At 37.6% G+C, this 13,840-nt stretch overlaps 1 protein-coding gene across 3 annotated transcripts; it reads right to left on the reverse strand.

Annotated features, from left to right (window-relative positions):
• Positions 1 to 24: 24 nt before the first annotated feature.
• Positions 25 to 13,545, reverse strand: NEK3 (NIMA related kinase 3). Of its 3 annotated transcripts, none has more exons than XM_040543021.1 (16): positions 13,289 to 13,545; positions 12,653 to 12,880; positions 11,822 to 11,915; positions 11,493 to 11,590; positions 9,939 to 10,022; positions 9,202 to 9,269; positions 8,992 to 9,078; positions 7,830 to 7,884; positions 5,774 to 5,974; positions 5,378 to 5,447; positions 4,651 to 4,694; positions 3,652 to 3,754; positions 3,103 to 3,249; positions 1,891 to 2,025; positions 1,129 to 1,255; positions 25 to 201 (listed from the first exon to the last, which is right to left on the reverse strand). In XM_040543021.1, the coding sequence occupies exons 2-16, from the start codon at positions 12,767 to 12,769 to the stop codon at positions 135 to 137; spliced, it is 1,497 nt and encodes a 498-aa protein (XP_040398955.1). In that variant the 5' UTR covers positions 12,770 to 12,880; positions 13,289 to 13,545; the 3' UTR covers positions 25 to 134. The 3 variants fall into 3 exon arrangements, with proteins under 3 accessions (XP_040398955.1, XP_040398946.1, XP_040398936.1); XM_040543012.1 differs by having other exon boundaries at positions 3,103 to 3,246; positions 13,289 to 13,539; XM_040543002.1 differs by having other exon boundaries at positions 13,365 to 13,537.
• Positions 13,546 to 13,840: the final 295 nt, after the last annotated feature.

The raw sequence follows: 13,840 nt of genomic DNA on the forward strand, positions 1-13,840 counted from the left end.
AACTTGCACACAGGTTTTTTTGAGCAAGACCATTTTACTAGTAACTACAACTATTATCAACAAATACAATTTGGATTACACATATTGGTTAGCCTAACTTTCATTATTGCAGAAAAAATTCCAAACGTAAGTTTTCAGTCATTGTGTTTGAGTACCATTTCCAGTTCCGACACCCAATCTGGGTCATCTTCCTCAAAGTCCCTAAAAACAGATTTCAAAATGTTATTTTGCAAAATAATCCAACTTCATAAATATATATATATTTAAATTACACTATAACTAGGAGAAATACTGTTGAAAATCTCAGTGCAAGAGACTTACTTCCTGCACTACTGCAGTTAAGAAACCAGTAGGGGTTCCCTTTTGAATTTACCCAAGTAAGTTTTTATCAGAAGCAAAGAAATGTACACCAAGAAACTATATGCATTGATATTAATGGCTTGCAGTTGAACTGCAGTAATACGTACTTAAGTAGTTCATGTCCCAGTGCCACCAAAATAAACAATGACATAGACTAAGGTTTTGAGATCCTAATACCCACCCCCCCAAAGCTACATACATCTGTAAAATACAGCATTTCTGTTCAGAACATGTTGACATACTCTGCTTTTTCAAAAACAGGAAAAACTGGTCATGAACAGAAAAAGAACATAAAAATTGAAAAGTTTGTAAAAATATGTCTTCAATAAGTAGGTTCGAAAGTGATTTTATTGCACTATGCATGAAAGAGTAGGAAGATTAATACACAAATACAGCAAACATACCACTAGTGAGTGGTGTTGCTGTTGTTTATCTGATTTCAAGGTCAGAGTAGAAAGATGTTTTATGCAAGAAGGGTTTGCACATTACTGTGGATATAACTTCATCTCCTACTTTCATTTTTGCAAAGTCACCAGCAAAAATAATCTGCTAATAACAAGCAACCTGTTTAATCTCAACATCATCAATAACTATAAACGTAGCAAAGAAAGTATTTAAGATATTAAAATGTAGTAACATTTGATATCATTATGTAAGAGAGAGATTAATTGAAAAAAATACTGCTGTTGTTTAAGGGGATTTTCTTTTTGAAAAGTCACTTTAAGGAACTAAAGAAAGCGAAAATACAAGGATGTTATTTGGACATACGTGTCATCTTCATCAGATCTAGGCTCAAGTCTTTCAGAATCTATGACAATAGCTTCGTGTTCCCCATCTACTTCATCAGATGCTTCAGTTTCATCAGAAAGTGGACCTCTTAATGTATTTACAGAAGCTTTGAAATGATAAAAAGGAGCGTCACCAAAATCCTTAATTTTAGAAAAATAAAATTAGACTTATAAACACGTCTTTCAAATTTGTCTCCAGTTTTTTTGCAAATCCCAGTACAAGCTATTACCTAACTGGGGAGATAACTAATAAAACTGAAGTGGACACCAAGTATTCATGACTACATTGATGCATATCTACAGACTACTATTACCTTTTGCCATGCCATCTTACTATCCTGTCTTCAAAATAGGGCAGTACCGACTCAGTGATGGTGGATTACCTTATGGGGTTACAGCCCTATTACTGCACCTCCCTAACACATACACTGTGCCGGATGGAGACTGTATGACTCTGCAGTCTCTGCATTTATGTCACAAACTCATTCCGCCTTCGAGCTGCAAGTGAAAGTCCTCCATAAAGAGATGTACAAAGACTGGAGATGTACAATCACTCAGGAATTCTTGGTTTAGATTTTTTTTTTTTTTTAAAGTCCACTTTTCATTCGGTAAACAAAACAACAACAACAAAACAAAATGTGCATTCATGTTTATTTCACAAAAGACTATCTCCATACATAGGACCTATGTATCGTAAAGTCTCTACTGATAAACATATTTGCAAAAATGTTTGGGGATTTACCTGTTTTATAAATTGTGTATGTTTTAAATGCTAAGCTGACGTCTGTGTTACTGAGAAAGTTCAGCAGGGTCCGAGGTGTTTCCTTGTTCCACTGCTTACGTGGCTTATTTTCACTGTAGTTTATAACAGAGCCATCTAGGTATAAAATCATTAATAAATACTTCTTAGATGAAAAGGCATTAGCAGCACAAATTGCAAAGAACACATTTAAGAAAAAGAAAAAAAGGGAGAAAAGTTGCAGTCTGTAGCACCACTGGCCTCTCCTAACATACTTCAGTCAGCAACATCAAGAGGAAAGAAAATTAGAGATTGTAACATTACAACTTTCTGTTATGAGGGAGCCAGCGGAAACTAAGACCTCAGGTGAGGAGCCAGAGTCTCTGCAAGCTTATTTGGTGTCTCTATAAAGCTCACAAAAAGGAGCCTGTGGCCATTTTTGTGCCTTTTAATAGCAGAACACCTAAATACATGCATTTTTCTGTCTTCTTTCACTGCCCATCATGTAACATTTGCATCTCAAATCTCATCTGATTACTCAAATCTGTATTACTTATTTCGCTAGCATTTATGTATACACATTTACTTAGAATACATCTCCAAAATCAAATGAAATAATTGTAACAATCTAATATGGTAGGGGTCAGTTTAAAACTGAGACATTTGTCAGAGGAAATCTCATATTAAACGTTCTTGTTAAAAGCTGTTAATACAGAAGAAGGAAGAATCTCTGCCTCACATCTGAGGTACATCATCAGTAGTTCTTGTCATTGGCATTATCTGTATATTAAATGACTACAGAAGTAGAGGCAGAGATGTTATATGCTCCCAACAGAATGCTGCACTTGAAAGACCAGCAGCTGCATTCTGCATCAAATTAATTTTGCACAGTATCTTCAGCGTTACCCCCACAAATGGCATGTTAAGAGGACGATTGGTAGCATAACTTTTTAGTGATGATTACAGTTTTAGGGTTGCTAATGTTATCTCTGGCTTTGCAACCCTCCCGTCACCCAAGACCACTAAGAAATTGTTTGTCTCAAATGTATTTTTTCATCACAAACACTTCTGGAATGTTGGTTAATAGAATACTTTAAAATTATTTTTACATCATTTTAATTATTACCTGTAAAGCTTTGGCTTTTTAAATTTGTGAAGAAGCACTGATATTACTTAAATTAAAGATGCATAAAAACACATTTAATTAAATCTTACTTTTAACCTCTTCAGATGTAAAACTGGCAGAAAGCAAGGAAGCATTTTCCAGGACATCCACTATGGTATTGAATGACCTCTTTTCCCATTTTCTCCTATGGGGATGTGACAAATCAGTAATACCTGGGAGGACTTCAGAAGTTTCTGCTGTAATTGCAACAACAAGAAGATGATAACCAGCATCTAACCTGTTTTTCATTGTCTGTTCAAACTAGTACTAAGAGTACAGCACTTCATATTTGATTCTATGGGAATAAGTCAGTACCCCTTTTAATAAGTTCAGTAAAAGGGTGTAGAATAACCCCACGCATTTACTCCGTACGAAATGTTTTCAAACAATATTTTAACAGTTTGGCCAAGATTTATATTATTTTTAAATCTCAGATGAGCAGTAGGAGTCAATACATTAATTCCAGAAGTAGCAGGCAGTGGCATGGTTTTATATAGATGCAGGCTTGTATGCTTTACCTGTTTAAGTGGCTGGATCAATGACATTTAAATGTCACTGCATAGAATGACATTCATAAGCCTTAAAACTGTAAGACTTACCCTCTGCATCAGTTTTCCTTTGCTCCTTTGTGCATTTATTCAAATCCTTAGAAATATTTTCACTTTTCAAGTTGCTATGCTTGCTACTTTCATCTTTACTTTGCTTTAAAAGAATAAGGACCACATTAATCTTTATCTTTGTTGTCCAGAAAAACAAAGCAGTAATATTAGCATGGCATTGATTATTTTAGTTTTGCTACAAGAGAGCTGGCCTAAGGATCTGAAAACTAAACTGCTGACGCCATGAAGGCAATGGCAAGTGCTACTGTGCTACATCTATTATTACACTACATTTCTTGATGTGTCCCTTTCTTGACAGACAATCTTAGTTTTTCAAGCTAAGCACAAATGTAGTGATTTTTTTTAAACATGTGAAAATAGTAGGAGAATCGAGATAAATGAGTCATATTCCAAAAGAAAACAAGATGCACCCAATTATTAAGCTTCTCAGATTGACAAGCCCATTAAAAGAAAAAAAATTGCCCTCCTGGCAACATATTTTGAAAAATATACTCAATTTGGCTGGGACAGGCTCTGCTATAATCTATCCAGAAGTGATTTCTTGGTCATCTGTGACTTACTTCCCTTCACCTGAAATCTCACATGGGCACTAAAAACTAGTGAGAATTATGTCCAGACTGGACTGTTTCTATAGCAGCCTGTTCAAAATGTGTCCCAAAAGCAAAGAAAATGCACTATTTTATGCAGTATCCCAAAATTTAGAAAAACAAGAGAGGTGTTTTTTTTTTTTTTTTTTGACAGGGGTATAATGAAATCCACTTTGGAACTCAGCTAAACGTGGAAAACATCAAAATGTTACAAAGGTGTGAAATTGAAACTGCAACTGAACTTTGCAATTTGAGTGCAGATGACAGCTGACATACTGGTCTATGGTTTGGTTTAGCCTACTAAGTTTTCAAAATGCCTTTTTTTTTTCTATAATACAGAACATTTTAAATTGCTAAAATGTAAATTTTATATTTATATCTGAATACTCACCTTACTTTCTTTCTTATTTGAGCTTCCACCAGCCGCAACACTACCTGACATTAAGGGACAGATACAAGAGTTAGTACATTTGGCAAACATCTGTGGTAAGGTGATGATTGAGAGGTATGACATCATTACCACTGAACCAGGTGATGAAAATTACTCATATGTCAACATATCTCAATCTCAACAGGGAGTCTCTCTACTATTCAGTTCCTCTGAACCTTTCTGCAGTAAAATAGTACTGCAAGTATGTACAGTTCCAGGTGCAGTTAAATTTATGCAGAAGAAAAAAATAACAAATCCTCTATAAAAATTAAATAAGAAAAATAACTTGCTTCACCGTATTCTGGGAAAGAAAGCCCTGCCATATTTAAAACAGATGCAACAACTAAAAGTTTTTCTTGTTTTAAAATTGGGAAGTTTAATTCTAGCAGAACTCTAAAACTTAAAAATTTATGTATTCCAGCTCTGCACTGTATTTCTGATGGAGGGAAGCTAATGATGTACAGCACTCAGCTATGCCCAATTAAAAACCTTCTAATATGAAGCCTCATGTTGGAATGTAACATACACCCTTCAAGCATTTTCCATACAAGTTCAAGAATGTTACATTTTGAAATAATTAAAACTTGATTGCAGCATAATAATATTAATGTTTTATAGTTGTAATGAAGATCTTACAATTCCTAGGCGCTTTAGCATTCCTGTATCAAGAAAAAGGTTGCTGACTTACCTTGCGGTCTCAGTGTCGTGCCTTCATGTTTCCTGGTTTCCTTTAATGTCTGCTTGAATTCGTCTGCCACCTGGAATGTGTATGTAAAGACACTAGTACAGTACCATTCTAATCTTTCTCAAGTTATTGTATATGTTACTTGTTAAAAATGGACTTACTATACAAAAGAATTGTGACAGCTAACAATGTCTAATTTTAGCAGCATCATGTCAATACTCAACTTTTCTTTTTAAAATAAACCCTTCCTACAAATATGTTTACGGCTTTTAGCATAGGACCTACACAACAGTGCATTTCATTTGTTATATATACACTACTGAATTACAAAATAAATCGATTTAGTATCTAAAACGTAGATACTATTGTTCAAGTCCAGAGACAAAGATTATACCGTACCTCAGGAGGCAAACAGTTTTTGATAAATTTGGTCAAGCAACTTCTTGCAAGAATTGTACTGGCTGATGGACGATCCTTGGGATTTCTCTTAAACATCTGTTTTATTAGATATTGAAGTTCATAGGAATAGTGACATGGTAGTGGATTGTAGGATCCTCTGCAGATCTTTAGGATGAGGTGTTTCCAGCTTTTTGCTTGAAACTGCGTTACAAATAAATGAACATTAGAGCACACAGTTTAAGAATAAGGTGAGAAGAAACTGATGTAATTTAAGAGCACCTTTAATATTTACTATGCAAAAACGTGTGGTATGCATCTATGTAGGCTCTCTATAACCACGCTGATTTAGATCCCAATTCGAGAATTTCAGGCCTGTAATTCAGAGGTGTGGAATAATGACCCTGTGTGAACACATCAGTAACTCCTTCATGTTTTTGTATGAAAAAATCTGCTTTTAGTTAAAACTTTATATGCAAACTGTGATCACAATACTTCTTGCAAGTAATAAGCTGTGTAACTGGTAAGAAGGTAGGGTTTACTACTATAAAGTTAGCATTGTTCAAATTTTATTTTTGTAGTATGAAAAAAGAGATTAAAATTGGATCATCTACTGTCCTCTACTTTGTGCGCTTGAAATCAGAAAAAAACTGCAAGAGTGAAACTGTAAGTCAGTGAAGATGCAGATTTTGATTTAAAAAAAATCAACATTATCTTGTAAAGGCACAAACATTCTCTTGCCAATCTGTATGAGATAGCTTAGGCTATTACTTTTCCCAGCTGTTATCAGTCTTCAGTCAGGAATTACTGCTACCAGGCACAAGTCACTGGACAACTGCAGTATCAGTAGGGACAGCTAAAACTACAGATGGCAACAACCTGAGCTAAAATGGCTGAGAACTTTTATCTCCATGCAGAAAGAGCGTTCTTACGGTAGACTCCATTGGCTCTGCAGCCAAGCATCCACGGTGTGCAGCAGCCTTTTACATCACCTCTGACAGGCTATGCAAGAACAGATATGACCATCGCGTAAAAACAGATGCATAACATTTCACTGCTGCCAAAAAGGAAAAGATGCTCCACTCCTTGACATCCCAGCTCTAAGCACTGCCTAAATAGCTGTGACACTGCCACAGACCTACTCAGGGTAACACACATCCGTGCACATGTCCTTATTACTCAGTCACAGGCAGTATGAACTTCTAAACTCCTGTCCTGCTAGCAGTTGCAGCTGTAGAGAATCCTTGGCTAGCACACAGGATTTCAAGGTATAGTAGTAACAATGAAATGAAACTGATGCTAACAAAAAAAGTAAGGCAAAACGACCTTAAATTAGGACAGCCCCTTTTTCTTGACGAAACAACGTATCCTGATAAGGCCTCTCATGTTAGCCACCTGTCTGTATATAGAAGCCAGAGGAAATTACCACATAGGAAGCATGGCATCAGTGATGTAAACACAGTGTCCCAGAAATGACGGACCTGTAGAGCCATATATCCAGCTTCCCTCTGTCCCAGTACAACAGTGACTTGTTTGATTTGACTGGATAAGCAATAGGTTTATCAATCAATCACTGATGTGAAGCACCAAGCTGTTTATTACTTATTATATTTGCCTTATTATATTGACTTATTATATTTTTGCCTCCATCTTCTGGGATCACCTTGATCCCATAAAATGCAATGCTTGTTCTAACGTCCCTACAGCTATCTTGAACCAGTCTGGCACCCGCTGGACTTAGTAAGCCCCAGATCACCTCGCTGATATTGAAGGTAACCAAGCAAGCAAGAAAGGAAAATAAATTGTTTTCTAAAAATTTAGAAGAATGATTGTTTCACCGAAGGGTTCAACAGGTCCATGAGCTGCTGAAACACAGAAGGCACGTAACGGAGAAGGGTTGGGAAGGGCAGAGCAGTACTTCCCTCTTTCAGAAGCAGCAGCAGCAGCAAATACATCGGTCAAATATGTAATTGGCTGTGAATCCATCAAAGTGCAATTAACTGCTATTTAAATTTTAAGGAATTCCAAAGTGCTCTAATAGCAATAAAGCCATACTTACTGGATGTGTAAGAGTGCACAGCTCGTACAGAATGCATCCCAGAGACCATATATCGCTGTAGGCATAGAGAAAGATGAGAGAAAATTGGAGCCAAAAATTAAAATTTAATAGCAAATAAAATAGCCCAGCGAAAGTCAAACTCACTATGTGTACATAATGGAATTACGTAAACTAAAATAAATGTAAGTAATCATAAAAGTCAATACAATAATGTGTTTAGCCTCTCCAGTGGAAAGAATCTTGCTTATTTTAACCCATCCTACAGTAAATAAGGATGACTGTCATACAATTGTAGTTGGCTTTTTATTCCCAGAACGTCTCCTAAGCAATTTGCTTTGATGATATTTATCTCTTTCTGTACTGCAGAGCCTTTGTGCTACCTGGCCCTAAACAACAGATGGCAGCCACGGGATCCTAATTCCGAGAGCTGGAATTCTAGCCCCTGCCAATAAACATTCTCCTACTGGGAAACAATCATGTTCTTCCACAGCAAGCAAGTACTGCCACCTGCAAAAGAAGGAACTTGATGCTATTCCTGTGAGAGAATCAGATCAATCTTAAGAAGGCTCTCTTCTCCCCTGTGAAAATGAGTCATTTTGGAAATCAGATTCAGGTACAACTAGGGTCACAGAACACACCCAGGGGAGGGGATATAAAAGGACACAGTAATTTGGAGTCTGTGTGGAAGCTGTGAACACGCTACTACTAGTTTGCTCACAGAAGTTCTCACATAAGAACTGGAATAACTGGGCTCTATAAATCTAGGAGTCATTGGTTCTGTATCCATTATCCCTGAATTACCAGGACAGGCAAGAAGAGCTTAAAAATAAGACAAGCCAAAAGAAACATACACATATGTATATGTGCACGTACATACGTGTATGTTTGTGTGTTTGAATGCGTGTATTTACTCTCACAAAAGCACAGGGACGTCTAGACACCTCGTTTTGAACTTCTAAGGCTTAAGTTACTGTACTTTCAGTTACCTAAGTAAAGAGGAACTAAGGCCTTTCCACCCAAAAAAAAACCCTGAAGTTACCCCTTGCTCAGTTCAATACTTTCTCCAAACCAAATACAGATCAGCTACACAGCCAGATTTAAATAACAATAAAAAGACATGTATCAGTCAGGCATTATCTGTGACCACCGAAAACATGAATACCTTTTGTTGTTGTATGGCATGCTCTCCCATATTTCTGGAGGTACGTAATAAGGAGTTCCCACGTACGTGCAAGCATATGCCGCAGGACTATTGAAATGACAAAGAGAAGTCACATGAAATGTAATGCTTTAAAACATTTTGTACTACTTACATACGATAAAAAAAAAAACAAACTTTACACCACTGAGATCAGTGGAGATATCCACATACTGTGCAAGAAGACACGCAGATCCGAAATCTCCCAGTTTTACTTTTCCGTTTTGAGTGAGAAAGACGTTCTGCATTTCAACAGAAGAACAGTTTTACATACTTAGATTTTTTTAGAATGTATCTATTTTTCTAGGAAATGTTTCTGCAGTTTGCATACAAAGAAAAGAAGAAGATGGTAATTTCTGATATTTTATATTTCCTTTTACTCGCTTTACCTAGTACTTCTAGACAAAAAAGTTAAGAACTACATTTTGTTTAAAGGCAAATGGAACAGTTATATAGGCCCAAAGCCACAGCATCAGTAGCAGAGAAAGAATCAGACCTTAGAAATGCCTTAATCTCAATGCTGTACTCAAAACCCTAAGGTCACAGTTTCTTCTGAATTTCTATCTTTCTGCTAGGAAATTGTAAGAAAAAAATAAAAAGCCAAGACATTTACAAACTGTTTACTCCATACACATTTTTCATGGTTCTGTTACTGTTTTAAATTACCTGCAGCCTGCCACAAGCAATTGGTGCTATCAGCAGTGTGGATATGAAGGGTATAGCTATACTTAGATGATGTTTAAGGCCACAATGTTACATCATTCCATACACCCAGCAATTTCATCTACGTAATATTCTTTAGTTCAAATGAAGAATATAGCATGTAGCAGCAACAGGAATTTATGGAAGAGGGATTTGAACATTTGCATGCAGAAGAGCTTGTAAATGGCAAAAAAACTTGCACGCTTCACCTTGGATTTGATATCCCTGTGCAACACACGTTTATCATGAATGTGTTTCACACCCAGGCACATCTGCACAAACCAGTGAAGGATCTGAAAAGAGTAATGGAGAGTTATAATGGTTCAATACTGTATGTAATGATTACTTCACCTATAGATTAAAAAAAAAAAAAAAAAAAAAAAACACGTTCAGAATACCCAGCAGTTAGAAGTAACTCCAGCACAGTGTCCTCCAGTTCCCACGAAAAGACTGAATTCTTTAAGGAAAAGCATAATTGAAACATGGCAGAAGGAATGCTTACTGCATCTTGAAAAATCTAATAGTATATAACGACAACAAAGCTAGGGAGTCAGTACAGGGCACTCTCTGATGGTCATTATCACAGAATGGTTTGGGTGGGAAGGGACCTTAAAGACCATCCCATTCCACCCCCCTGCCATGGGCAGGGACACCTCCCACCAGACCAGGTTGCCCAAAGCCCCATCCAGCCTGGCCTTGAACACCTCCAGGGATGGGGCATCCACAGCTTCTCTGGGCAACCTCTGCCAGTGCCTCACTACCCTCTGAGTAAAGAATTTCTTACTTTTATCTAATCTAAACCTACCCTCTTTAGTTTGAAACCATTCCCCCTTGTCCTATCACTACACTCCCTGACAAAGAGTCCCTCCCCAGCTTTCCTGTTGGCCCCCTTTAGGCACTAGAAGGCCGCTATAAGGTCTCCCGGAGCCTTCTCTTCTCCAGGCTGAACAACCCCAACCCTCTCAGCCTGTCTTCAAAGCAGAGGCTCTCCAGCCCTTTGATCAACCTCGTGGCCTTCCTCTGAACTTGTTCTAATATGTATAATTATAAGCATGCCAATTACAATTCCATAGCAAATAAGCAGATTAAAAAGCCTTGCACTGAGATAATATATTGTTTCTAAAATGAAATGTATTATATTTAAATGTACAAAATAAAGTTCCTAGAGATACTTGGACAATCTAAGTATTACATTAGGTGAGGATTCTGCTCTTTTCATTTGAACTGAGATGATGCTTCTAAACGACAGGAAGTCATTTTCAATCACTACGGTGTAACTTTGAACCTTCTCTGAAGTAACTTTATAGCTTCTCTGATAAAAGGAGTTAATGCACGCTGAATGCTTCAAACGTTTAACTGCTACATATTTTATTTAGTCTCCTGGTTATTTTCATTTATCTCATCAGAGGGCCTTATTTGCTTCCAATTTGCAGTACCTCTTAATGGGCTCTAAATTCTGACTGAACTTTGTGTTAAATTTTTCCTTGATTGCATAAATTTATGCATTCAAACCTGTCTGTATTTTTAACAGTCTGTGCATTCCGCAGATACAGACAGCAATTTTTTTCTTACTCCTTTTACAGTCCAGTACTTATCTTGTTCTGCTGGAAATTATCAAAGTAGTGTTTTTCTTCTATCTGTAAGTATCTTGTTTCATTTAAGGTGTTTGTATATCTATGGCTTGTTTTATGTGACATAGTATGCTTCAGTTTACATGAAGAAGGATTGCTAGGTCCTCGTTTCAAACCTATGTCTTTTCTTACCATGTCTTCAGGGAACAACTTTCCTCTTTGGTGCTTAATCTTTTGCATTAGATCTCCATCATCACAATATTCCATCACTATATACAGATGTCCATCAGCTAAATTTTAGGTAATTTAAGAATAATTAGTAATTTAATGAACAGGATAAATATATTATTGTTACTATAAAGCTCCAACTACATGCTATATATTATCTACTCTAATAAATATGTATTATAAACACATGCTTTGTTTACAACATTTATGATAAACAACAAAAAAAGTAACATTGATCCCCGAGGAGTACGCAACTTTAAACAAATACAGATATTTTAAATTGTTATATTTACCTTCAAATGATTCCTTATAGGCAACAATATTTGGGTGCTTCATTTTAGCCAACAGAATAGCTTCCTTCCTAGAGTTCTCTACATCAGATGAAGACTGCAAATTTAAGTACATTTATATAAAGGTTACTCTTGTAGATTTTCATATATACACATGATGGACCTCATTTCTTTTAAGAATTGTTCTTCAATTTACTTTTTTCAGTTATTTTAACAAGTCCTTTAGAAACTTGAAAACTCCATCATTTTTAATATAAGGGGTATTATTAATTAAAGACTTCTTCCTGGGTGTCTTCCTAGTTCAGTTAATGATTTACTATTTTAACAGCATAGAACTATGTAACAACAAATCAGCACTGACTTTGGAACATCTGACAGCTGTATAGTGTGAACTCAGCATAACACCAAGTGCCCAGGTACTAACTTACTTTCAGCCTCACTAAATCCAGTGTCCCCCATTTTGTGATTTTTTTGGTTACCCAAATGCAGAGCAGGTAACCTGAATAACTGCTTTTCAACAATAACATAAGGCTAGTTTCTTCCTTAGGTATTACAGATGAAATCTAGATTCTAGTGAAGTTGATGGGAATCCAGTCAAATATATCAGGGGAACAAGCATTTAATCCTATCACCACACGTTTTCTGGAACAGAACAGGTTTTACTATTATTCTGCATATCAAATCAGACACAGGTGCAGCCTAGCTATACCCCATGCAGATGCCTAATAAACAGAACTCTCAGCAAAGGTGTTCAGTTTCCAAACTGTACGGAGAGTTATGTTTGTTTGTTTGTTTTTAACGTGGATAGGGAGGTGATGCATTTGTAACACTTACCATAGGAAGTCTTATTTCCTTCATTGCATACTTCTGGTCAGTAATTTTGTGATGAACTAGGAGAGCTCTCCCAAAGGATCCCTCTCCTAATACCTTCAGTACTTTGTATCCTTCCATTTTTATAAACTTAGGTTCAATGCTTCTTTTCAAACATTCTATTTCACAGGATTATCTTCTAAACTTTGTCATGAACTTGATTCACTTTTGGACTTTTGTCATTAATACACCCTGCATGAGAAAAAAAAAATAAGGGCAGATGATAAATGCGGTATATTGGTACCTACAACTGTTCAGCATTATCATAATACAGTTCTCATCACTGTTACCACGACTGATGAACACTTCAGGAAATTCAATTCAAAGCAATCTTTTTGTTCCCTGTGCTTCCACAGATAATGCCAAACAAAACATAGAGGCACAATAATGTACACGATAAACTTCAGGCTTTCAGAGATGATTCTCACCCAAACCTGCAAGAAACTGGATTGTGCACTGCTGGAAAAGGCTGATGGTGCACACATGCAAAGACCCCTACGACTGGCAGATGCACAGAGTGTGCGATCTCCTTAAAATGTAGGTATTTTTAGCTTTCTAGCTATGTTTCAAATATTACTTTGCATATATAGCAGCACTCACAGCTTAAACGGCTTGATGAATTGTTTTCAAGAGGAGCATCCCAGGGCACACTGGGGGTTCCCGGTGGTTTCAGTACCTGCAGTCACGGCCTCGTTGCTTGGGTGAGGGGGAGCCGAAGCCCCGGGGGAACCCCGAGGGGACCAGGCGGGGCCGAGGCCGGTCCCCCCGGCGCCAGGGTTGGGGCCAGGGCCGGGCAGGCCGTGAGGGGTACGAACGGCGAAATGGCCGCAGGCGGGCTCTGGGAGAGGCCCCAGCCCCGATCCCAGCCTCTGAGGCGGAGCCGCCTGGGCAAGGCGGGGCCCGGCCACGGCGGCGTGTGGGGTGTTGGGGGTTGCGGCGTGGGGTCTTAGGGGCTGCGCTGTGGGGTGGGCACGGGGCGCTCCTCGGAGCAAGGGAGTGGGGCCGAGACCTGAAGTTGGTTGACCATGAGCTGCCCCAAACAGCACCAGGCCCCCCTGCTGGTGCTTTCAGAGTTTCTTCGGAGTCTTGTTGCACAAAAGCCAAGAGAAAAGAGTAACAATGGAGGGAATAAATAAGTAAATAATCCAATAA

Source organism: Cygnus olor, chromosome 1 (genome assembly GCF_009769625.2).
Source record: "Cygnus olor isolate bCygOlo1 chromosome 1, bCygOlo1.pri.v2, whole genome shotgun sequence".
Classification (NCBI taxonomy): domain Eukaryota; kingdom Metazoa; phylum Chordata; class Aves; order Anseriformes; family Anatidae; genus Cygnus; species Cygnus olor.